The 27,410-nt window shown below is 39.3% G+C and overlaps 1 protein-coding gene and 1 pseudogene across 1 annotated transcript in view; both read right to left on the reverse strand.

The window, feature by feature from the left end:
* Positions 1 to 369: 369 nt before the first annotated feature.
* CDC16 (cell division cycle 16) overlaps positions 370 to 27,410 on the reverse strand; it is a 37,313-nt gene continuing 10,272 nt past the window's right edge. Inside the window, exons 9-18 of the mRNA XM_070408536.1 lie at positions 26,820 to 26,899; positions 25,711 to 25,760; positions 24,768 to 24,841; positions 22,655 to 22,780; positions 13,635 to 13,787; positions 12,124 to 12,187; positions 8,676 to 8,737; positions 6,535 to 6,670; positions 5,054 to 5,144; positions 370 to 904 (exon numbers count right to left, since the gene is read on the reverse strand). Coding sequence (XP_070264637.1) covers positions 645 to 904; positions 5,054 to 5,144; positions 6,535 to 6,670; positions 8,676 to 8,737; positions 12,124 to 12,187; positions 13,635 to 13,787; positions 22,655 to 22,780; positions 24,768 to 24,841; positions 25,711 to 25,760; positions 26,820 to 26,899 — 1,096 coding nt within the window. The 3' untranslated portion in view covers positions 370 to 644. The remainder of the gene's footprint in view (positions 905 to 5,053; positions 5,145 to 6,534; positions 6,671 to 8,675; positions 8,738 to 12,123; positions 12,188 to 13,634; positions 13,788 to 22,654; positions 22,781 to 24,767; positions 24,842 to 25,710; positions 25,761 to 26,819; positions 26,900 to 27,410) is intronic.
* On the reverse strand, positions 17,607 to 20,066 carry LOC139004915 (cap-specific mRNA (nucleoside-2'-O-)-methyltransferase 1-like; annotated as a pseudogene).

A 27,410-nucleotide genomic window follows, 5' to 3' on the forward strand; every position in this document is an offset into this window, starting at 1 on the left:
AGAAATACACGAAACAAACTCAAATTGAGGGACATTCTACACAATATCTGACCAGTCCTCCTCAAAACCCTCCACGTCAGGAAAGACAATAGGTATGTGAGATACTGTCTGAGTTAAGAAGAGCCTACGGAGACAGGACAGCTGTGTAGTGTGGCCCCGGACGGGATGCTGGCACAGAAAGAGGACATTAATGCAAAAACTGGTGATATACAAAGAAAGCCTGGAGTTTAGTTACTTGAAACGTAAAAATGTAGGTTTCTTAGTTATGACAAAGGTTCCATGGTAATGTAAGATGTTAACAATGGAAAGCTAGTGAAGGGTATATAGCTCTCTGTACTATCTGCAGTTTTTCTTTAAATAAAAAACCAGTCCAAAATAAAAGTTTATTGAAAAAGAAAAAAAAGACATAATAGATGCTTTACCTTCTTTATTCCACTATGTATAACTATTTTGTAGGATCAGAAAATATCTGCTGCAAAGGTGTGCTATGCAGTCTCTTAAGGCCGGTCTCCGTTCCTAAATGTAGAAGTATGGTCTGGATTCATGTTAAGAAATGGGAAATTCTTAAGACATGACACAGATGTGAGGAACACTGACTGACCTACTCTACGCTAGGACAAAACAAAGTCAGGACCCATTTGGAATCACGTACTGTGGTCTGACATAGATGTCTCTAGCATCATGTCACTTTCATTCATTTCAATTTCAAAGGTTTCTTCCAAAGAAGGTCTGGAATCTGGAGTTTTCCTTGAGGTTTCCAGTGGTGTAAGCCCTGTTTCTTCTGTAGTCTGTTTTTCTACTTCAAATTCCCTGAAATCCCACGGAGGTGAAATAATGTTTTTTAGTGTCTTCATTGTATGCACATCAAAGTCATAACATTTTAATTTGTCTTTAATGTCTGCTCCTAAAAAGAAACACCATAATAAGAACAAAATAAGAAATTCCATTATTTCACTGTCATTTCCATTATTACATAACACAGCCTTTATCATGTAAGTCAAATGGTACTTTTAAGAGTACAAGTAAAGCTCAGAAGGAAAAAATGTTGCAATCATTTTCCTCCTTTTTTATTTCATTTTATTATCACAAGAGACAACTGGGAAGGCTTCTAGAAGTACATGCAGTTTCAAACTCTAGCATGGCTCAATAGCCATCCCATTCCCAAAACCACTTACATAATGAAAGGAACCTGTGGGCATTTTTTTCTTGGCTGACAGATAAGAACTGCCTGTTGGCATTTTGTCATTGGTATAGACACAAGTCTTATGCATATAAAAGCCACAGTGAAGGGAAATATATTTTCCACATATCAAAATCTTTAGAATGAAGAAAGGACTTTCAACAGATGTATGAGGTTCAATCATTTCTGACATAAAAACATGACAATTTTACACATGACAATTGTACAAACTAATAGGTGTTTTGATAATTACATATAAGCCTTCTAAAAATATATTTTTATTTTGTACTATTTTGTACATCATGGTGACTATCCTATCTAATAATAGACAAACATGGTAATTGACCATACATTCGCTACGCCTCCCATTGGCTAATCAGCGCGATATGCAAATTAACCGCCAACAAAGATGGTGGCTAATTTGCATACTGCAGGCAGATCCTGCTGCGCCGCCCCGCCTGGGGCTGGCGGCAGGATGATCCCCAGCCGCCACCTGCCTCAGTGTGGGATCCGGGCCTGCCATCTGCGACCGGGGGAGACGGGGCAGACACTGCGGGATTGGGCGTGCCATCTGCCAACAGGGGAGCGGGCCTAAGCCAGCAGGTGGTTATCTCCCGAGGGGTCCCAGACTGTGGTAGGGCACAGGTTGGGCTGAGGGACCCCCCTCCCGCGCCTGTGCACAAATTTTTGTGCACCAGGCTTCTAGTTCTATATAATAAAAGCCCAATATGCTAAGTGTCCGGTCGTCCATTCAACCAATCAAAGCGTAATATGCTAATGATATGCTAAGGCTGCTCAACCACTTGCTATGACGTGCACTGCACTGACCACCAGGGGGCAGATAGTCTACCGGTCAACCAGTTGCTATGATGTGCATTGACCACCAGGGGGCAGACGCGCAACACAGGAGCTGCCCCCTGGTGGTCAGTGCACTCCCACAGATGGAGCGCCGCTCAGCCAGAAGCCAGGATCATGACTGGCGAGCACAGCGGTGGTGGTGGGAGCCTCTCCCACCTCCGTGGTAGCACTAAGGATGTCCAACTGCCGGCCTGGGCCTAAGCCGGCAGTTGGACATCCCCCGAGGGCTCCCGGACAGTGAGAGGGCACAGGACAGGCTGAGGGACCCACCCCCACCCCGAGTGCTTGAATTTCGTGCACCAGTCCTCTAGTAGTTAATAATAGATCTTAAAAATTTCAGCATAAGAAAAAAATTCTGTAACTATGTACAGTGTCATGTTAACTAGACTTATTGTGGTGCTCATTGTGCAATACATACAAATATTGGATTATTATGTTGTATAGCTGAAACTTATATGTTACATGTCATTTACACCTCAATAAAATAAAAAGTAGTACAGGACATAAAATCATAGAGGAGACTTCTAAGTGTAGGGAACGGTAGACTTGGAAATCTCCTCTGTAAAATCATTACCTTTGTGAAGACAGGCAAAATATCTGCCTTACTCAGTATTGTATCTCCAAACCTCACTTAGCTGTATAGGAATTTTGCATTTAAGCCTCACAACTTGGCCAAGTAAAGAAACATACTCAGATGTGCCCCAAAGCCACAGGGCTACTGAGATTTCAACCTAGGTTCTTCAGGATGCCAGAAGTCAAGCTTCTTTTTTCCTTTTTAAACTTTAAAAAACTGAGTCATAACCTACAAACCACAAAGTGTGCACAGCTGGATGAATTCTCACATATGTATAAACCCACATAATCACCACCAGACCCAAACAGAACACTGCTGGCTCCAAGAAAACTACCTCATGCTGCTTCCAGTGAATACTTCTCTTTCTAAGCCAGAAGTAATCACTGCTTTGATGTTTCCATCATCAATGATTAGTTTTGCTTATTACTAATCTTCATATAAATGATATTAATCAGTAAATATTGTTTTTTTTTGTCAAAATCTGTGAAATTCATCTATATTGCATGATTTAGTAGTTAGTCCTTTTTTAATTTTAATTGTGTAGTATTTTTTTGTATAAGTATACCATAATTTATTTCTCCATTCACCTATTGGTGGACATTTTGGTTATTTCCAATTAGATGCTTTTAAGAATAAAGCTAAGGCCCTAGCTGGTTTGGCTCAGTGGACAGAGCATCAGCCTGCGGACTGAGGGGTCCCAGGTTCGATTCCAGTCAAGGGCACATGCCCGGGTTGCGAGCTCGATCCCCAGTGGAGGGCATGCAAGAGGCAGCTGATCAATGGTTCTCTCTCATCATTGAAACCAATAAAAAGTATATTTTTATTAAATCAATAAAAAGTATATTTTCTCTGAAATCAATAAAAAGTATATTTTTATTAAAAAAAGAAAAAGAAAAAAAAAGAATAAAGCTAAGAACAATCTTATGTGTGAACTTGGGCTTACTGAGGCCCTTGTTTCTGTTGGGCATATACTTGGGAGTAGAACACTACATATTAAGGTCAGTAATGCCCTAATAAGTCACACCTCCTGACACCTTTGCCACTCTTGAATAACCCCCTCCCAGGCTGACGCTGCACTTAATCACATGACTCCTTTTGATGAAGAGAGTGTGATGAAGTAATTTTGTGTAACTTCCGGCTTTAAAGAGGGCTGGAATTTTACCTCTTGACCTTTAGAACCCTGAGACCACCATGCTATGAAAAAATGGGATAAAAGACCATGGAGAGGCCCAGCAGTGTCAGCTGAGGCCCCCACCTGTGTATGAAGCCATCTCAGATCATCAGCCCTGCCAAATGCCTGCGGATCATAGATGCATAACTGAATGAGACCATCAAGAGCCAACTTTGAAAAATAATACATTTTTATTGGAGTGGTTTGTTAAGCAGCAACAGATAACTGATATAATAGGCCTGTTTAACTTTAGTAGATATGTTAAACAGTTTTATCTGTTTATAACCCTCCTGATAATAAAGTACATACAAGAGTTCTAGTTGTACTGTATCTATACTACACCAACACTAGGTACTATCAGTATTTCTAATTTTTAGCTATTCTGGCAGATGGGCAGTGTTATCTCATTATGGTTTTAATTTCATTTCCCTAATAAGTAAGATATTAAGCATCTTCATTTGCTTTGTAACTATATGGATATTCTCTTTGGTGAAGCTCCTGTTCAAGTACTTTGCCTGTTTTCGATTAAACTTTTTCTTACTGATTTGTAGGACTTTTTGTATTCTAGACACAAGTTCTTTGACAAGTCTGTGTATTATGAATAACCTCTCTCAGTATATCACATGCCTTTTCACTCTCTTAATATTTGTGTTTTTGACAAATAGATCTTAATTGTATTGAAGCCCAAATAACATTTTTCCCTCTACGATTTTATGTTCTGTTAAAGAAATATTTGCCTATTCCAAAGTCCACAACTCAAGATTTAACCTCACTGTATCCTCTTTACCTTACAATGTTTATAAATAAATGAGTGTCCAAGTACACCAATGCCATAAAAAATAATTTAAAAAATTATGAGCACTGTAGTGTGAATGTAAACCAACTTAATATTCTACTAAAATATAAATATGCTATATCCTGCATTATAAAATATTAAGGCCAGAGCCCTTTATTAGAAAAATGTCTCTAAGATTTTTCCATTATGCAATTAAATTAATTCTTATATATCACAGTGCTCTGCACATATTCTGTAATAGTATTTTGCATATAGCAAATACCCAACTTTAAACTCAATGAATACTTAATGAGTCATTAATTCTCACAGCATTGTTCTAACAACAAAAAAAGGGAGTTTCTTGATATTAATGTAGTTAGAATGGTAGGAAAAATAAACCTAGAACCTCACACAAAATTTTGAGAAACCGAAACAGAGATATATAACAATCTATAAAATGGACTATGACATCAATAATAATAATTGTAATCTTACCAATATAAGCTTCAGAATCACCAATGTACATTTCAATGCAATGACCAAGCATTGTAACAGAAAATGTATCATCTCGCCTAAGTCCAAGGGCCTGCCAGAAAAGATTCAGCATGGTTATTACAAGAAAATATATTTTTTTCTCTTTTATTTTAAAATATTCTTGCTAAACTGAATTCAATATACTCTAGGGAATCTCGGGTGTGAGTAGAGGGAGGTTGTTAGTGGGGATACAGCTAAAACAAGAGTAGCCATGAGTTAATGAATGTTGAAGTTGGGTGATGGTACATGAAGGGTCATTACACTATTCTCTGTATTTTTTTACGTTTAAAATTCCCCTCCTCCAAAAAATTTTTAAAAACTTTATGTCCACATGGAGCCCTGTGATTTAGTGGCCAAGTTAATGGCACAGGCTAGATCACAAACCTTGTGAGGGGAGACACAGAAGACATAAGATTTGTGGCTGTTGTCTAAAACTTTCTGTTGACAGCATAAAATTTGCAGAGTCAATGTCTTTGGCTAACAGGGGTGGGGAACATCTGGCCTGCGGGCCATACTAGACCAGCAAAATAATTTGATCTGGCCCTGCCAAGGCATTAGGGGTGAGTTAATTAAATGTTTGACCAAATATAGCAGGATAATTTTTAAGTTGATAGTTCTGTATGGCCCATGAATGATGTTTTAAATATTCAAATGGCCTTTGGCAGAAAAAATGTTCCTCACCGCTGGAGAAGGAACCTGAGTCAATAGCAGGGTGTGCTGGCACCAAGACACTACTTTGGGAAAACAGGGTTATCACCTGGTACAAAAGTGATTTAGAAGAACCAAACTCTGAATGTGAAGAACTGAATATCTTATTTATTTCACTTATATTTTCTTTTTATGTTGGTACTTGAGTGATCCCTGAAAAAAATCTATATGCTAATATATCCAACAGAGCATGTTTTAAGTACAAAACAGTTGACAGGAAATAATTATGTTAAAGTTTAAGTGGCAGTGTTTGTTTTATTTTTGTGGTCAACTTGCTTATTAATGGCATCTTAGATTTGATGAAGCACAGCATATGGATTAAAGAGAGATTCTTTCCTTGTAATAAATGCATATTGTTTTGTTCATATGTTTAAGTGATCTAAGGAAATTAATTATAACTCATAAATGGACTAAAAAAACCCACTAGAATTCCCAAAGGGTTCTCACTGTGCAACACAAACTCCCTGCCTAGAATAACGCCCAGCTCAGACTGGGCTGACAGACTTCACTGGACACTACTATATCTCACTGCACACATAAGACAAGTCTCACATTTGTTTCTAATTTATTGAATATTGCACAACATACTTTTCTCTGCAAAGAATAAAATATAAGGTCACCTAAAGAATTTTAAAATGGCAAAGTAACAAAACATTGCCTAGAAAAGATCTTTTTTTTTTTTTAAGTGGTAAATGTTAACCAGATTTAAAATTAGGTACAAACAAAAGACATACTGTATGGAAATAGTCCACAGCATTTTCAAAGTTGCCCATCAGACTATGGATATACCCTATGGCAGAATAGGTGGATGCATTTTGCGGAATTAACACCAATGCCTGACGGTGATAATCCAATGCCTCAGCATACTTTCTGTGAGAGAAGAGAGAGAGGAAGTTGGGGAGGGGAGGAGAATGGGAAGAAAGAGATAAAACAATTAGTGAGTACAGTAAAAGTAGTAAATACTAAGTCTAAGATGAGAATACCTATTAAAAACATAAACACTTTCCTATACTAGAACAGTGATGGCGAACCTTTTGAGCTCGGCGTGTCAGCATTTTGAAAAACCCTAACTTAACTCTGGTGTCGTGTCACATATAGAAATTTTTTTATATTTGCAACCATAGTAAAACAAAGACTTATATTTTTGATATTTATTTTATATATTTAAATGCCATTTAACAAAGAAAAGTCAACCAAAAAAATGAGTTCACGTGTCACCTCTGACACGCGTGTCATAGGTTCGCCATCACTGTACTAGAATAACAGTCTAGACCAGCGGTTCTCAACCTGTGGGTCACGACCCCTTTGGGGGTTGAACGACCCTTTCACAGGGGTCGCCTAAGACCATCGGAAAACACATATATAATTACATATTGTTTTTATGATTAATCACTATGCTTTAATTATGTTCAATTTGTAACAATGAAAATACATCCTGCATATCAGATATTTACATTACAATTCATAACAGTAGCAAAATGACAGTTATGAAGTAGCAACGAAAATAATTTTATGGTTGGGGGTCACCACAACATGAGGAACTGTATTAAAGGGTCGCGGCATTAGGAAGATTGAGAACCACTGGTCTAGACTGTTAACTGATAACAGTACTTCATATCCACTTTTGCGTATCTTAACACCTCCTTGACATGTACTTTCCTGCCTGCTTGCTCAGCCAGCTGAGGGTACTCCTGCAGGGGTACTGCTGCATTCCTCCGGATGCTTAGTAGGAGACTGGAGCCAGCACCTAATCCCTGACACTTGGGCCTGTGCCCTATAACACAGCAAGGCCTCTTTATGTGAAGTCAAACCTCCTACACCAGAGGTGGTGAAAGGCAACTCAAGAGGTTTGCTTTAAGGTCAAAAGGAGTTACTTGGAAGAGCATTTTCAAAAGTTCTCTGGAATACTTTCCCTGTAAAATCTTTTCTGAAAAAAAGGTTTTGTGCTCAATAAAGTTTGGGAAATGTTGCAGCTCATAATACAGAGTAAAGACTCCCAAGAAATCCTGAAACAGAAAACCCGTTAAATTTTGAGTAACCTAGAGTCTACCAAACTCATTTAACTAAAGAATCTATTTTCATTTTTTAAAAAATATATTTTATTGATTTTTTACAGAGGAAGGGAGAGGGATAGAGTTAGAAACCTCGATGAGAGAGAAACATTGATCAGCTGCCTTCTGCACACTCCCTACTGGGGATGTGCCCGCAACCAAGGTACATGCCCTTGTCCGGAATCGAACCTGGGACCCTTGACTCTATCCACTGAGCCAAACTGGTTAGGACCAAAGAATCTATTTGCAACTGCCATCTGTTTCTCACACCACAAAACTGTTATCAAGCGGAAAACAGTGAGATAGAATGTAAACATCCTATATAATAAAAGGTTAATATGCAAATTGTCCCCTCAGGAGTTTGACCAGGAGTTCGATTGCTTGCTATGACGTGCGCTGACCACCAGGGGATGGCACCGAACATGGCAGGCGACCAGTAGTTGCAGGGTGCTGAGGGAGTGAGGGGGAGAGGCAGGGAGGCAGGGAGGTGGGGAACCTAATCGGCCCTGATCGCCAGCCAGGCCTAGGGACCCTACCCGTGCACATATTTCGTGCACTGGGGCTCTAGTGGTTTATACTATCCTAATTCTTCTAAATTAATTTTGAACATTAAAAATTATTTAATCTAAGAAAATAAAAGTGATTATAATTCTTGATATAGTACTAAAAATTATTACTAAAAATTATAAGATTACTGAAAATTATATATTACTACAAATTAGCAATAACAAAAACAACTATTTTTCCACAAAAATATGGAAAAGGCTACACAAAATTAAGTTCACTTTCAGTCACAGGAATATTTCTGAAAATACTTCACTTACTTAAGTTTTCTGCAGACATGCCCCAAGTTGTTCAACAAAGGTTCCCATTTGTCAACAGTTACCTGAAACACAGCAACATCACACCCATGACTTCCAGACGTCACTTTTCAGCCTGACCTGTTTGCACTGCATTATTTCACTCATCTATGGGAGTTGGACTCTCTCCTGGTGCTTGCACAGCACTAAGCAGGAGTATTTGCTGTTTTTTCCATCTTTCTTTACTACTACTGAGACTTCCTGAGGATATTATTATTTTACTTAAATATTTATGTATCGCTCTGTCTGGTGTGGCTCAGTTGGTAGAGCATCACCCCATGCACCAAGAGGTTGCCAGTTTGATTCCTGATCAGGGCACATGCCCAGGTTGTGAGTTTGGTCCTTGAGGGTTTGGTCCCTGGGGGATGGGTCCCCAGACTGGGGGCCGGGGGGAGATTTGGGGGGAGAGACAGGGACAGACGGCAACCGCTTGATGTTTCTCACATTGATGTTACTCTCTTTCTCTCCCTCTCTCTCTAAAATCAATTAAGAAAAACACATTTTTAAAATAAATTACTGATTGGTTGATTTTGGAGAGAGAGGGAGAGAGAAAGAGAAACATAGATTTGTTGTTCCACCCATCTTTGCATTCATCGTTTGATTCTTATAGGTGTCCTGGCCAGGGCCCCGAGGACATTATTTTATTAGCACAATTTGTCATAGGGCCCATCTATGTTGAAGAAGTTCAAATTTTATATCTCCAGCTTAGAACTTTATATTCTGTCTACTAAATATTTCTACTTAGAAATCTCACAAGCACTTCAAATTCAATGAGCCACATGCTAAACTCTTATCGTCTCTCTCTTGCCATCCCAGCTCCCTAACCTCACCTCCTCCTGAGTGCCCTCACAGTACATGGCACCCATGTCATACCTGACCCCTCCAAGGAATCACCAAGGCTTGTTTATCAGCCTTCTTGGTATAATTACAACCACCCATTAAAAAGTCTTGTCTGGGCCCTAATCAGACACGTCTGACCATGCTGCCCTTCTTAAACCTTTTGTTGTCTCACCCTCTCAGGATAAGGTGCAGACTTTAACATCACCTTCTAGGCCCTTAATAGCTTCTGCTCCATTTCTTGACATTCTCTGTGAACTCAAAATCCAAGCCATATTAAATTAGCTCCAACTTTGCACACACCGTTCCCTATTCCTGAAATACCCTATTCCTTACTTTTGCCTGGTTAACATCAATCATCCTTTAGGACTGAGGTGTAGGATGTAGCCAGGCTTTCTTGACCCACCCCCAAATCTGGGTTAATTGCCCTTCTATGTGGGTTTCTTTATTTCCTCAATCACAGCCCTTTTGTACCACAAACTTATTGCCAATTTACTTATCTGAATTCCCCAATCGATCTGAGGGCAGGAAATATCAAACAAATTCCCTATTGCCTCTCAATGCCTAGCTTAGAGCTTAGGGCACAGTCAATATGCATTAAGTAAGTCTGAACTAAATGAATACACAGATCGGAGCCACTCTCTCTAACTCTCCTGAGCCTGGTACTGGGAGGCCCAGCCCACTTGAATGAAAACAAACTCTCTGTGATTCTTTTTTTTCTTCTTCTTCTTTTTTTTTTTTTTACTACTACTAAAAATATCCTCACTCGAGGAATTTTTTAGAGAGAGTGGGAGAGGGAGATACAGAGAGAGAGAAACATCGATATGAGATACATCATCGATTGGTTGCTTCCTGTGAACCTGCAACTGAGTTACGTGCCCTTGACCAAAATCGAACCTGGGACCTTTCATTCCGCAGGCTGACACAATCCACTGAGCCCAACCAGTGGATCACTGGAATTCATGATTCTTAAGCATGACTGCTTTCCTGTGGCTATTTTGACATTTCAGCAGTTGATTAACTAAAGTCAAACAATGTTTTCCCCTTTTCACATAATGTTTTAATGGAAATTCTGAGTTTAATGGTATTGTGTTTTTGTACTTAAAACCATTACTTCAAATTTCTGTAGACTCCTAAAATGCCTTCTGATCATCAAATAATATAGTTTAAATCAGGGGTCCTTAAACTTTTTAAACAGGGGGCCAGTTCACTGTCCCTCAGACCATTGGAGGGCCGGACTATAGTTTAAAAAAAAACTATGAACAAATTCCTATGCACACTGCACATATCTTATTTTGAAGTAAAAAAACAAAACAGAAACGAATACAATATTTGTATTTGCATGTGGCCCGCGGGCCATAGTTTAAGGACCCCTGGTTTAAATTTTAAGTGTCATTTAAGACAGTGCATTTCAAACTTTTCTGTGCAGAGAAATCACCTGGGGATCTTGCTAAAACTGCAGATTTTGATTCAGTAGATCTGAGATTCTGTATTTCTAATGAGCTCCCAGGTAATGCTGATACGGCTGGTCCAGTTTGAGTACCAAGGTCCTAAGGTATTCAATTGTATGAAAACTGGCAAGGTGCTAAGTAGCAACCCTATATTAACAAAAACACATGTATTATCCAGTCCATCCAAGACTGTGCTGTGGAAGAACCTGTTTATATACATACATGTGCAAACACACAGAAATACAGTGTTTTTAAGTTCATATGACAAGTAAGAAGAGACCAAAATAAACAAAGCGGTGTCTATGGGGACAGGTGAACTGCCACCTGACAGGAAGCCCAAGGGAGCTGTATCTGTCTCAGCAAGGAGGAACTACGACCAAAGAAGATGTGGACTGTGGGCAAGTATGCCCAAGTATGTAACTGGCAAGTGGCAAACAGAACAGAATAAAACCAAATAGGTACAAGTAAAAAGATTCAGGAACCAGAGAGTAGAAACATGCAAATTCCTTATCTACAGAAGTTTACAATATCTAAAACTGTTAAAATAATATAGTATATACACATCCATGCTAGATGGAAGGTTAATTCATGAGTACAATTCATGGGGTACGTCTTTCATACAATAGAACCTAGTAAATTTTTCAAATAGTTAATAGTCTAAATATATGTTAAGTACAAGGTGAGGAAAAACAATAATAGGTCTGAATTTAAATGACACTTAGCCCCATTTCAGTGGGATCAGCTGCTATATTTAACCATTTATCAAAGATGAGGCTCTTTTGGGGTGCTAGAGGACATATTATGTCACGTGCTGCAGTGCCCACCAGTTTCCACGAGTCATCACACATTCCTTGTATCAAATAATCATCAAATATATTCTGATTACTCCCACATATCAAAACTAGAGCACACAGCCAACACCTGCCCTCCTCTCAATTAGAAACAAATTCATTTTGTACCATGAAGTAAAACAGTTGATTGCCTGACAATTGTTATGATAAATATTAGGTTATTATATGGTATTAGGTTACTTTTTTCTAAGCAAGACAGATTATCTATATTATTTTCCTCATTCAATAAACATACTTACGAATGTGCGTATTTATATATATTACATAAAATACCTCATTCCCAATTGCTTTAATTTTTTCCAAAGCATCAAGAAACCATTTTTCTGCTGTTTTCCATCTAAAATAGAAGGAAAAAAGATTGCAGGTTATTCAAAGTTAAAAAACTTAATAAAAATTTTAAGAAAAATTTGATTCTTTTTTTTTAGTAATATAAAAATGAAATGAGGTAAACCTCTGTAAATAGTACGTTACAATGTACTATTTGCAATAGCAATTGTAATAGATGATGAATTTATGGCATTAATATCACTGGAATTCAAGATGTTAGGAGATACAGTCAATTCTCATTTTTCTCTGTGTTCTCTGGTCACCATGCCCACTGCGTTAGTGCAGTCAGAACTACTGCTCCCGTGGAAATACAGGGCTTAGGTTCCCAAACCTCTGCTCACATTTTTCACCAAATGTTCAACCTATAACCGGTTTTATATATGCTTGTGCTTAGTGATGCCTAATTTAACATATATTGTTGCTTCATTAACACTGAACTGAAGGCACTGTAACTTATGCCTTAACAAAGTTTATCTAACAAATGTATTTTCTGTAAGGCACAACACAACACAGCCTTCTTGTGCTTAGGAACACTAGACAGATTTCAGCACTACACTTGGGGACCATTTTAAGCAGTGAAATTACCAGCGAAAAGCACAAAAACATGTCACAAAATTGAATGAAAAAAAGAACACTTGTTTAAGTAGGAAAGTGGAAATAAGAAGGCAAAACATCATTTGTTTGACCTTAGCTGGGAACACGCACATGTCCGCACAATGTGAAAGCACCTTGATTGACTTTGGGGTTAAAAATGAGTTGACTGTATATTAAAATATTATTATACATTTTTTTTAACCTCCAAACTCTCTTTTATAAATACTAAATAACCCAATTTTTAGATTACACACATGCCACAACAAACCATTACAGTAGTACTAATTTACTTTTTTAAATTCATGTATAATTTAATGCAAAGGGCTATACATATTTTTCTCTTTGAGAATGACATTGAACTACTTATTCTATAAATGTTCAAGGCTACAGTTAATGCCTCAATTGACCAGTAAACTCAGGTTAGGCCATCCTAGTTTAATTTTGGGGTTAACTGAAAGCTAAGCGGAAAACATTTTCATTTCAAAGTTGTAGAGAATGTTTCTCAAATGCATGACTCCAACTCCTAATCAACAAGGAGATAGATGACTGAGGAATCTGCAGTGCCCAGGCCATCCTGCAGGGCTCAAGTGAGTTGACAGCGACAACAGTCCAATCTCAGAACTTAGGAGCTTGTAATAGCCCACATTAAAGGGGACCAAACCGGAGGTTTAGCATTTTTAAAGAAATCCAAGATAACACTTTCTATTTCTTTTTTTTTTTTTAACAGTACACCCCCTTCTTCTAAAGAATACACTTTTAAAAATCTACTGAAGGGTCACTCTGAGCAGTTAAACTCTAGTGATTGAGGTTTTATTATACTAATAAAAAGGAAGCAGAAGGGCTTTTGGCCTTTCAGTACTTACTCTCCATTTTGAAATGCAACCACGCCAACTTCATGCATAACGAAAGGATCTTCTGGTGCAATGCTTAGAGCCTGGCCAAAGAATCTTTCAGCCAATTTTGAGTTATTGGTTAATCCATATTCTAATCCAATATAGAGCATTGGCAAATGACACCTAAAAATATTGAAAATTTTCATATATTCAACACCAAAAACAATAATCCAGTAGAAATTAATTTATTGGCTTCAAATCCTGTCTGCAAAATAACTTAAATATAGGCAAAAACAGAGCATTTACTCTTTTTCTAAAACTTCATTTACTAATATTTAAAGAATGTCAAATGGGCTTTTAGTCTAATCAGCTGCCACTTCTGGAACCTTTCAGCAACCCTAGCCTTTATATCTCACTATTCAACAGTAAACCCCCAAAATCCTCTAAAGCAGGAAAACAGGCCTATGCTGACTATTTTTCTACACTATGCTAATGTCATGGCCCTATGCTAGATGGTCCTCCTCGTTCTCCTTTATGGAGTCAGTACCATGTATTCTTCATGACTGTGTTAAAGTTCTGCTTCCCTTCATGAAGCTGCTTCTGACTTTCTAACTGAAATGGCTCTTCCTGTGCAGATTCCAGTATATCAGTTACTATCAGTTCCACTGCAAAGAGTTCTGAATTATGTCACATCTAGTCCATTTTCATGTCCTCTGAGATAGTTTTACGTACAAAGTACAATGATTACATTAAAGCAAAGAAAACATAATTTTTCTTTGCAGATGGATCTAAGAATGTCAATAATACTGACTGAATGGTTGGTATGTGCTTTGGTTCAAATCTAGAATCATGACTCAAGAATCTATGTTCTACAGAAAGGTCACGAAGAATGCTTCAAAAGTTTTTACCTGGAGGAAGTATTTCTGAAATGGCAGACTACAATCTACTTCTCCATGAAAGCAACAAAAGCATTGCCAAAAATCATCAAAATAAACTTTTTCAGAACTTTGGAAGTTAACCAAAGGCTTACAACAATGTGAGGAGTGTTTATTCTAGAGAAACAGCTGAGTCTCAGCAAGAACAACAGATTTTATAATGTTTTAACTTGTCCCTTTCCTGTCTCCCTTTTCTCAGCTCCACACTAGCCTAGAACATCAGTAGCCCAGCAGCCCCTGGAGAAGAATGAGCTTGGAGATCCTGATATGTGCCACAGAGAATTGTCACTAATTGACCCATCTGTTAGCTTTCTGGAAAACCCCCATTCATAGCTTGATTTTCTTTGACCTGACTCATAGCCAACTCAGTGAGATAAGCTCTCTCCCAGGGCAGTTGTTGAAAACAATCAGTGGTAACTGTTTAATATTAACCTGAGGCGGCCATACCAGTTGAGGCAAACAAGAGGCTGGCCAAAAACTTAAAAGGAAATCAGGGAATGAGATGTCTGTAAGGGAACACAAAGCGATGTGTGTCAGATTTGTAGCCAGCCAGCCAGAAGTATCATTGGCCTGGGACTTGTGATTGGCACCTGAAGTGGGGAGGGGCAGTCTTGTAGGACTAAGCCCTTAGCCTGTGAGGTCTGCACTAACTCTGGATAGTCAGTTTGAGAAATGAATTGACTTGGAGGTTCCAGTTGGTGTCTGGAGAATCAGAGAATTGGTTGTTGATGTTGGAAAACACCCTAGTTGTTATTAATCCAAACAAGATTGTTTTAAAATGTTGCTTATAGTCCCTAAGATAATCACACGCACACAAAAATTCCTCAAAATTATAAGAAAATAGGGAATTAAAATGGTACATTACAAAATATCTAACACAAAAGAAGGCAATACTGGCAAACAGAAGAACAAAGACAAAAGACATAAAAAACAGAGCAAAATGGCAAACAAACCCTATCTTATCAGTAATTATATTATGCATAAATATATAAAACTGCACCAAAAGACAAGATACCAGCAGAATAGATAATAAAACCACAATTCAACTATATGTTGTTCACAAGAGACAACTTCATTTATTTTAAAAATATGTTTATCTTTAATGATCCAAGATTGTGCAAGACACACTCTTATATCCTGAACTGGGTGGAAATATAGCATTTTAGCAGTGCTGCTGCCAAGCCGGTGGATGCTTGCTGGAGACACTACTCCCCAGGTGGAGCCAATTCCAACCAACCACACAGGGAGCCTCAGTGCCCTATCTCCATGGAAACCAGTCTAGCACAGAGATGGAGCTCTAAAGAGCCTGTATGAATGTCTCTGGCAGGTATTTCCCATTAAAAACAATCATTAATGCCCTCCCCACCCAAAGCCCATGCCCAGCTTTCCCTCTTCCTCTTCAGCCACCACATAGAAGAAACAGAGAGACCATAAAATGACAAAAGTGACTGCTCTTGCCCTAGCCAGTTTGGCTCAGTGGATAAAGCGTTGGTCTGAGGACTGAAGGGTCCTGAGTTCGATTCTGGTCAAGGGCATGTACCTCATGGTTGCAGGCTCCTCCCCGGCCCAGGCCCTGGTCAGGACTCATGCAGGAGGCAACCAATCGCTGTTTTTCGCACATTAATATTTCTCTCTGTCTTTCCCTCTCTCTTCCACTCTCTCTAAAAATCAATGGAAAAATATCCTTGGGTGAGGATTAAACAAAAAAGTGACTGCCCTTTATTGGGGAAGAAAAAGGGGTAAAGGGTAGCAAGGTGGTTGTGGAAAATGAGGGTGTCATGCTTGCCAGAGGGCTGGGTACAACACCACCCCAGAGGTACCCTCTGTTGCAGTGGGGCCACTGCTGCTGGGGCACAGAAAAAGGCAGGGCTTCGAGGGTGCTTCCTCTTCTTCTAGAGCTGCCCAAGGTTTGGGTCAAAAGGGGATGCAGCCCAGAAAGGCTCTATCACCCCAGGAGGCGGTCACATCCACTACCACAGACAGTGCTATCTGCATCCTGATGTGGTGTCAGGGATGTGAGCCCACACACCTCCCTTCCCAGCCTGCAGGACTGTCAGAGGTCTAGGCTGAGAAGAACTCCAGGGAAGACCAAGGCAGTGGGGGGACAAGAAAATTCTCCAAACTTGGCATCAAAACAGAGCAAGTTCAAAGAAACAAAACCTTGATTTATACAGCAGCTGCTCCTGGCCAGCTCACGACAGTGGACCTTCACCCACTCAGAATTGGCACAGTAAAAAGTTGGACAAAGCTGAGGCGTGGCCACCCTCAGGGCAGTGCAGAGAACTCAGAAAAGTGAGTCTACAGGATACAGGAGACAACAGCAGAGCTATAGCCCTGCTGTTCGCTGACACGTGCTCCACTAGCCCCACATGGGCCCTGGGCCCTGACCCCACACCCTCTGTAGGAGCAGCTCTTTCAGGCTGAGTCCTGGCAGGGGAGAAAGTTCCCAGGCAGGTCTCTGGGAAGGGAAGTCTAAAAGGGATTCCAGAAGGAACATGTGAGTGTCCTTTGAAGGCCCCTGACTGAGTTCTTCAGGGGAGATGGAGAGGAGACCACCTGCTCCCACCTGGCCAGGCTGTAATCACTGTGCTTCCCTGTCCCTTTCAAGACGGGGAAGGAACCAGTACTGTGGGGCATAGGTAAGGCACCCTGACTCTGAACGACTGTGTTCAGCTGGAGTGGGCGTCCTCAGGCCCTCAGGCGCTGTGTCTGGATATAGGAGAGGACATCCTCCTTGGACAGCTTCTGGGAGTCACGTACAGGGATGCCATCTCCCCACTCCCAGAGGAGCCGGCCATAGTAGCAGATGTGAAATGGGGCAATGGCATCTGCAGGGAGCTCACAGGTAGAGGCCTTGGTTTTCTTGTAGAAGAACTTCCTCTTAAAGCTTTTGCTGAATCCCATAGTCCAGTGATGGCGAACCTTTTGAGCTCGGTGTGTCAGTATTTTGAAAAGCCCTAACTTAATTCTGGTGCCGTGTCACATATAGAAATTTTTTGATATTTACAACCATAGTAAAACAAAGACTTATACTTTTGATATTTATTTTATATATTTAAATGCCATTTAACAAAGAAAAATCAACCAAAAAAATGAGTTTGCGTGTCACCTCTGACACGCATGTCATAGGTTCACCATCACTGCCATAGTCCATGGCTCATTCACTGTCCTAACAATGTAGAGACCAGTGGGCACAAGGTGCCGGTTGTCTCGTCCTGTGTAGCTGAGCTTCGGTTTGCCACTGGAGCCCTTAATGATCTTCGTCTCCAACCTGCTAAAAATCTTCTCCATTTCCTCCAGCCTACACACCTCCTTCATCCTGATGGGATTCATGTCAGGCCAACTAGGCTTAGAAACAGCTTTCACAAATTTCTCAGCGAGTAGAATTCACTGGTTAAAGTGTTGCTCCCGCACATCACTGCCATTCAGCATGAGGACATCAAGGATGTGGATTCCACTAATCTTCCGCTGGGCCTTCCCTTCCCCTTTCAGCTCATGGACAATCTCCACAGAGAGCCAAGTGTCCTAGGGTAGCTCTGTCTCAGGTCCTGCTTGAGCCAGCAGTCTGATTGGCGGCCATCCCACGTGTAGATCTGTGACTTCCCCAGGCTGAGGAAGAACTTCTGCTCACAACCAGATACCATGCAGCGGTAGTCGAGCACTGGGCGGATCTTCTCCAAGGTTTTGGAGGTGAGCAGCGTGGACTTAGATCTAAAGATGTCAATCTCAGTGCCCTGCATTAGTTCAAGGAACTTAGATTTTGGGTCTGAGGAAGTAGGAGCAATTCAAGCCTGGTCTGGGATCCCCCAAAGACAAAGGCACTGTTTCCAGATCTCTGCCTGCGGAGGCTCAGGGTCACTCACATCTTGAACAAAGGCATAGATTTTGGCTAGAACTTTGATCTGCAGACTACAGTGGCTCTCACTGGACTGTTTCATGTAGTCAGTAAACTCATGGTCTCCCTTGATCACCTCCAAGGGAACCACAAGGTAGAATCAGTGTTCTGCAGCTGGTCGAGTTTAATACTGACTGAGAAGAGGTAATCCTGTCACCTATGCCCACCTTCAGGCCCTTGCACAACACATACCTCTCTGAATTTGTAGGACGGCTGGTAATGGGCTTACAGAGACATACTCATTCAAATGAACAGCACAGTAGGTAGATAAGCCCCATGCTGAACGATGTGAACAGGTCAAAGGTTTTACAGATGAAGTGGCCTCTTGTCTGGACACAGTAAGTGCCATGAGGAACTGACAGAGCAGCAGCTGCTTGCTGAGGATCTCTTGTAGGTCCTCCTGTCCCACCACAGAGAAATCCCCATCAGCCATCAAAAAGTGGACACCCTTGCGATCTGTTATCCAGGACAAAATTCCTAAAAGCAGTGATGTTTTCTGGGCTGGTGATGTCTCCATCTCCATCAATCCCACCCTCACCATAGTAAGGTTCAAAGAGTTCCCTGGAAGCTGAGTAGAAGGCCTCCAGCTTAAAGTCGTTTGGGCCCTGCAGAGCCATTCCAAAGCCCTTTGTGTGCCACTTCTTCCTCCACAGCACATACTCTGAGAAGCCAACTGGGCCTGCACAGACGTCAGCACAGTACAGAAGCTCAGCTTCCCAGTCCTTCACTAGTGGTTTCCTACAAGAGTCCCTCGGATTTGTAAAAATGTGATCAAATACAAAATCCATATTAGCCATCTTCCTTGCTCCCTGTTTAGGAAGAAGACTCCTTGGATCATCTTGCAGGGATTGGCCCGGGTCTGAGCTTGCTGCATCTCCTCCCCATCCAGGACATCAAACACACTCTTACTCTGCAGCGCATTGTGAAGCACGTCTTTCCCACAAAACTCTGTTTCCTCTTCAATAATCATCTTTCTCTTTCCCACAACCATCCAATCACTCATTTCTTCAGTGTCAGGAATTTCAGTGGTCCATTCTGGAAACCATCACACCTGCTCATAGGCACTAGGCTCTGGCTCATCTTGCAAGTCCAGATTCAACTTCTGGTCAAAGCCTTGCAATGTCAGACCCAAGCCTTTCTGATTAGAGGCCTCAACAATGTCCTTCCTATGCTGACTGTATTTACCTAATCCTTCACTTTCCCTGAAGCCCATTTGGCTTCTGGGAGATGCTGTTATACATGGAACAGCAGGAAAAAGTTCCCTCCACAATAGAGTCTGCTTTGAATGCATCACCAAGAGAGCTGTGTTGTTTCCCCTTGGTCTCACTGTCAGGCTTGTAGTAGATACTTTCGCTGCATGATTGACAGAGAAGGTAAGTTCATCCTCGGATGTAGAGCTGAGGTTCAGGGTAAGCTCTGCAACTCTTTTCTCCTGTTTTTTGATCATTTATCCCCTTCATTGTTGACTGAGGGGAAAGGGCAAGCTGCCAGGGAGCAGGAGCAGGAGGGGTCCGGCAACTGCTGCCACTGCCACTACCGGGTCTGGCCCTACTGCTGCCAAGAGACAAACTTTAGATTCAAAGACACAATGGGTTGAAAGTAAAAAGATGGAAAAAGATACAACATGCAAACAGTAACAAAGGAGAGCTGATATGACTCGACTAATATCAAAGTACACTTACGACAAAATTTATTACTAGAGACAATGCATGTAGCAAAACCTGCCCGAATTAGAGGGGAAAATAGACAATTCAAAAATAATAGTTGGAGACTTCAGTACCTCACTTGTAATGATGGCAAGACAATCAACATGGAAATCAAAGATGTGAACAGTACCATAACCCAATTAGACCTAAGGGACAGCTATAGAATATTGCACCCTACAAGAGGAGAATTCTTTTTTTTTTTTTAAATATATTTTATTGATTTTTTACAGAGAGGAAGGGAGAGAGATAGAGAGCTAGAAACATCGATGAGAGAGAAACATCGATCAGTTGCCTCCTGCACATCTCCCACCGGGGATGTGCCCGCAACCCAGGTACATGCCCTTGACCGGAATCGAACCCAGGACCCTTCAGACCGAGGCCGACGCTCTATCCACTGAGCCAAACCGGTTTTGGCAAGAGGAGAATTCTTAAGTGCACCTGGATCATTCTCTAGAATAGACCATGTTAGGTCATGAAACAAGCCTTAATAAATTTAAAAAGATTGAAATCACAGAAAGTATGTTCTCCTACCACAATGGAATTAAATTAGAAATCATAACAGAAGGAAATCTGGGAAATTCAAAAATATGTGGAAATTAAACAACACACTCTTAAATATCTAATGGCTCAAAAAAGAAATCATAAAGGGCATTTTAAAATATTTATACAATTTCATTTACCCAGACACAGGGCAAATTAAGAGAATGCAACTCCATTTTGACAGGGAAGTAAAACAAAGTAATGCTTATCTTGAGAAGATGATTTGAAAATTTAATTAAAGTTTGCCTAGATTGGGGAACATTAAAAGTACTAATCACATCATTAGTTATCACTGGTTTTTATTCTTAGCTAGCAACTAACAACTCATAATAACTATTCTGGGTTTTAGAGAACCCAGAATAGAAAAAAAGTACATAAATAGCAGACCCTAGTATGTGCTGATGAGAAAGATCTCATAGTAAATTATTGAGATTTTTTTTGTTCTGACAACTTAACAGATTGACAGACTAAGAGTATATGCAGACACTGGAGCCACACTTCAGCAAAGCACTGGAAGAGGTTTCACACATCTTGGTGGACAGAATGGAGAAACCTGGACCACTTAGGGGATCAATAATTAACTGAACAATTTTAATCTGGAGGATTATTTCTAGTTATAAGTGTTATGGACTGAACGTATGTATCCCTCCCAAAATTAATATGTTAAGACCAAACAACCCAACACAACTGTATTGGTTAAATAAGATCATCAGATCATAATGCTGGAACCTTTAAAAAATGAAGAGACACCAAAGCTCTCTCTCCGCTATGTGAAGACACAGTGAGAAGGCAGCCATATACAAGTCAGGAAGAGAGCTTTTATCAGCACCTGGACATTATACTTTCCAGTCTCCAGAACTGTGAGAAAATGAATTTCTGTTAAGTCACCCAATCTGTGATATTTTGTTATGGCAGCCTAAGCAAACTAATATAGTTAGGGAGCTATCTCCTTTACAATGCTTTCATGGATGACTAGTTAGATTTAAAAGTCATGTATCAAATTTAATATAACTAAAAAAAACCAAACAAACCTGAGGATCATAAATAATTTTGATGCAAACTGGGTACCAAAAGGAGTCTGATAGTCTGAAAAGGTAAATCAAAACTAACAAGATGAAATTCAAAACAGATAAATATGTGATCCTGCTCCTGAATACAAACAAATAAATTAAAGTAGCTAACTTTTATCAGGGTTCTTTCTATATGGCAGACACTGTCCTAAGTCTTTAACTGGTATTATCTCAATTACTCCCCACTGTAAGCCTACGAGTGAGTATTGCTGTTATTCCTATTTTTCAAGAGGGTAAATAACTTGCCAAGATCACCAAGCAGTCTGATTCCAGCCCAGACCTCTGAACCATCGCACTCCTACCACCACTCCACAGAGATGGAGGCAGAGAACAGCGAACACGGAAAGAACACTGCAAGGTATAACTAATTTTGAGTCCAAAAAGAGTCAACAGGAGTAAATAGTAATACTTTACTCTCCAAAGTAACACACTCTTAGGGTACACTTACATTAACTTATTATATTAGTGATCCTAATCTCATGTAAAATAAAATATATTTAATGTCGATTTCACTCTAGAACATTGACAAATATAGTCCTATACTACCTTTAAGCCACATCAAATACCTTTTAGACATAAACAGAATATAAATAATTTTGCTTATGAATAATTTCATTCTTGAATGAGCATGTGAAAGAGAACTTCCTTCCTCATTTGTTCCCTTAGCCTAATTTCCTAGCTCCCTTTTGTACTGGTTAAGATAAAACTGCTAGGCAAAATCACTACACCAGCTTCTTCCTCCCTTAATTCCCATAGTTATTATATAATCACAAGCCAGTAGCTAGATGCAAGTAAGATATTTTCTTTAGTTTACCAACCAAATGACAGTGATAATAATAATAGAAATTTCATTTTGTTAGCAAAAAAATCTTTTCATGCAGTTTGACCAATTTGCTTGCCATACCCTTTCATCAGCTGTGCTGCTGTGAAGTAAGCAGCCATTGCTTGGTCATGTTCACTCTCAACTGCAAATGAATGTCCATATGCTATCCATGCAGGCCCGTAGGTCTTCTCAAGTGTCGTAGCTTTACTAAAATAAGAAACTTCATACAATTAATATAATATTTATTCTTAAATTGTTAATTTTATGTAAGCTAATGGTTTCAAGGACATTCAAATTAAATAAATGAGCTGTCAATACATGAAACACTACTGTAACATTTGTGTTAATTTATTTGAAACTAGAGGCCTGGTGCACGAGATTTGTGCACTCAGGGGAGGGGGGGGTACCTCAGCCCAGCCTGTGCCCTCTCACAGTCCAGGAGCCCTCAGGGGATGTCCAACTGATGGCTTAGGCCTGCTCCCGGACATCCTTAACACGCTGCCATGGGAGCAGGAAAGGCTCACCACTACGCTAGCCAGCCTTGAGCTCGGCTTCTGGGCTTCTGGCTGAGTGGCGCTCTCCCTGTGGGAGCACACTGACCACCAGGGGGTACCTCCTGTATTGAGCGTCTGGGCCCTGGTGGTCAGTGCGCCTCACAGCGACTGGTCATTCCACTGTTCGGTTGATTTGCATATTACCCTTTTATTATATAGGATAAAAGAATATTTACTAGTACAAGCAAAATTGTAAGAAATTTTAGGAGCGGTCCGCACTTTTTAGGTACTATAGTTGAACCCATTAGCATTCTGTATAGAATTTATATATATTACTTAACCCAGGAGCTTCATTTCACAACCGAGTAGGTAAATGGTGGTAGCAGCAACCATTTAGGGCCTGTTTTGTGCCAGGCAATATGATAGATGCCTTATATGCATCATCTAATCCTAATAACTTGCAAGATAAATTATTATTTATATTTTAAAGACAAGTATACTGAGGCTGGAAGACTGACATCCTACAGAAGGTGCTAGGAGAGTCACCGTGGTTCCATGAACAGGACTATATAGTCTTAAACAGTCAGTCTTCAATCAGTGGCCCATTGGTGACCCAAAACAGGAAATAAAACAAACATTACAAGACATGGAAAATACAAAGGGTGAGATTCACACTTCCTAGGATTTTATTTTCTAAGTTTTCTTTCACCCAAATGTTCCCTGTTTCATGTAGAGTCCATCACTGAAGAAGCACAGTAATTCAAAGAAGCATAGCTCAAAGAACAATTATAACACACATCATCTTCTTACTCCAGCAAAGAGCACAAGCAAGGTTTTCTAAAATACTTTACACAACTAACCAGAGAGCTCTCCCTATTTTCTTCCTAGTGCAGGATCCTTCCATGTCAACTTATTAATTTTCCCAACAATTCTGGGATACAAGTATTATATCATTTCCATTTTTAGAAAAAATATAGAGGAATTAACTTTCCTAAGGGACTGTGGCTAATAAGTGATGGAACTTGGATGAGAATTCAAGTCAGTGTCCAAAGTTCACACGTTTTCCCTTAGATCCATTTTCTATTTTGTTTACATGGAGGAAATCACAAGTATCACTATATTTTTAATCTTTAGTAATTAATTCTTCACATACAGACATTTTCCTGTACTTGAATAACTGAATAGTACTGGTTAAGTAGCTTGATTGGGCTGCATGGAGTTCCTTAAACTAAAACCACAGCAGGTCCTTATATAAGCCAGTTCACTATGCCAAGAATTCTGTATTATAGTCACTTTTACTGATCCTAATCTCATGTAAAGTTTTATATCACTTCACGACTATTAATAAAAGACTTTCTAAAAGTAAGCAGTTAATAGTGTCTCTGTAAATGAAAAACAGAACCTTTCAAACTATTCTATAATGTTCTCTACTATTTCACATTCCTCATTTATAAATAAAAACTTAAATATGTTATAAGTTCCTTGAGAACAAGGTCTACACCACTGATTATTTTTGTCTCCCTCATGACATCATATACAAGCAAGGTACATAACTAATGCAACTGAACTAAATCTGCCAAAGAAAACATTTTTTCTTTTACACTGCTTTTAAAATACTTTCTATTTATTGCATTAAAGCAGATGAGCAAAAAATCTCTCTACAGGTTCATTACAGAGTGAGGAAGACAATAAATTCGTACCTGAGATATCTTCTGGCATGTTCATTCTTATGACCAACCATGAGATAATAGCATCCCACTGCAAACCAAGAAACCTACAAAGTTCAAAATTTACCATGACCAAAGATCTGAACTTTGAATTAAAAATATCTAGCAAATTAGGCCAGAGGGTGGATGAGATCTTCCATCCCATATTCTAGCTCAAGTTAGAAGAGAGCCAAATCTCCACAGCCCTTTCTCAAGAGGCCTTCAATTACTTCCCTGAAGCACTGAACACAAGACAGGCTACTGAACACTTCCTATTTCAAACCACTCTGAATCCTGGCCTCTCACCTGCACTACGAATCTTCCCTGCCTCTGGTTCCATATTGCTAGCTGACATCTCTTGCACTAGTTTTGCCTCTTTATAAATTATTTTCACACTGGTTTAGGGTGTAAACTGAGACTTGGGCCCTGATTCTTGACTTTTGTCTTTAAGGACACAGTTTCTGATTCCACTTTCAATTTCTAGGTCTTAGTTCTGACCCATGGCAGTTTGGAAGACACAATGATTCAAATCAGTGCACAATCCAGTAAGGTACCTTATGTATGCAACATGAGAAAGCTACCAAGCATTTACTAGCATTACTTATGAGAGGTGGGAGTGTGCTTTTGACTTTCAATATTGTATTTTTCTATATGTTGAGTATTTTTAATAATAAGCATATACTGTATAATTTCTATAATAAAAAAAAGATCTTTGTTTTAAGTTATGTTTCAATACACTAAAAAAAATACCTTTATGGATTGAGAAAGTTAATGCTGCTTCTACTATCATAAGTACTAGGAGATTCTGCTCCAACACCTCAAAATAAAACATATTTGGTTACATTTAAATATAAGCTGTCTAAATACTAGTTAAGCATTTTCTTTAAATTCAAGTAAGAAAAAACACTGTAAGAAAAAATTGTTTATATTTACTTACAGGGTTGCTAGGATATAAATCCACCAATTTATGAGAAAGATAGAAAAGTTCTACATTAGGAAAAAAAAGAAAAAAATTATTCACATCAAATGAATTTTAAGACATGACTCTCCCCCAGTCATAACTCTTCACAATCATATAAATGTTGTTCTCACAGCAATGATTTCATTCTTTTTTTTTTTCTTTTTAGAATCAAAATTCATTTACCCAATAAAATATAGAAACTCCAAGGGTTGGATACTATGGCTGTTTTATTCAAACCCCCACCCCTAGACACAATTCTTTACCTGGTGCCTGACCCATAAGTAGGCACTGAGCACTTGCTGAGTGACTTGAAAATTAGAATGACACATGGTAAAGCACTTCATGGTCCTTAAGAGATGATTTCAAAGCACCTTACCTATCTTAACAACTCATGTCTCTTACTCCAGGGGCCTATCATGGACCATCGTAATCACCCACAACCAGTTTGGTTGACCAAACTTTCAAGTTTATGATTTCCTCTTGAATAATATGTGAGTCCTTGGCATGTCACGATGGTGTTTCCTACATGCAGCCTTGAATTCATTAGACCAGGGCAGCTGGAGCAGCTGCATCTCCAACAAGATGCCAGGAGATATGATGCTGTCGGTCATAGACCACACTTGAAGCGGTAGGGATTTGGAGTTAAGAGTGGCTAGCTTTTTCTTTTGACAGGACTCATTATTCAGCCTAAAAGATTTAAAGGCGAATACAGTCCAAACACAACTAAATGTTTCTAAAATGTTAAGATATGGAAAACATGAGCAAAAAAATCTGCCTGCTTCCAACTTCTAAAAAGTTATTGACTTTTGCCGTATCAGTTTGCTTTACAGAAAAAAGAAAAAAAAGGCAGAACTGCCACTTAACACTTAAACCACAAATTACATTTGAGACAAGGGAACAGGAAGCAGGGATAAAGAAATAGAGTGTTCTGTTGAGATAACAGAATAGACCATTGGTTGCTTTGATAAGCATTTCTTCTCCCAGTTGTTACTTTTATTATAGAACTTCATTATGTTATAACCTATGACTTCAACTATCCAGGACTTGTGAGACAGAATTTCAAGAGTTAACAGAAAAATTCTTACCATTTGCTTTATTCAGCTCCACAAGTGTCCCTATATGTACAGGTAAACAATTTGCATGGAAAGGATCTTTTTCCATTACTCTGAAAGTTAAAGCAATACATTACTAACCCAGAAACAGTACAATACCCATAATTAGTTATGATTAAGTAGTCATTATAGCATTATGTACAATATTGTGGATTATAATAATTCTTTTACTTTCTTAACACATTATTAGGTTATAAGTGAAAAGGAAAATTCCAGTTTGGAAGGAATAAAAATAAATATCGCATGCATTTACTTTAAATCAGTGGAACTGTAACATTAAATAAGTAGTCCAATTATTTAGAATCAAAAACAATGTGAAATATAAAACAGATCACAAGTATTTATCAATTAAAATTTTTGTGAATTCAAGGATTTATGCAACCCTAAAGATCCACTAAAAATGGTGCGTGTGATTTAGTAAAGGACAAGTTTGAACTATGTACACTGGAAAACTTGTAAGATGGGTTGGCTAGTCAGTGAGCCTGACTGAACACTAGTACCTACTGGATTTTATTAGTCTCTAACAAAGAAGAGATTTTATAAAACTAGTTCCAGAATGGTATT

The sequence above is a fragment of the Myotis yumanensis genome, unplaced genomic scaffold, assembly GCF_028538775.1.
Source record: "Myotis yumanensis isolate MYYU_CA2020_CCGP unplaced genomic scaffold, mMyoYum1.0.hap1 SCAF_3, whole genome shotgun sequence".
NCBI lineage: Eukaryota > Metazoa > Chordata > Mammalia > Chiroptera > Vespertilionidae > Myotis > Myotis yumanensis.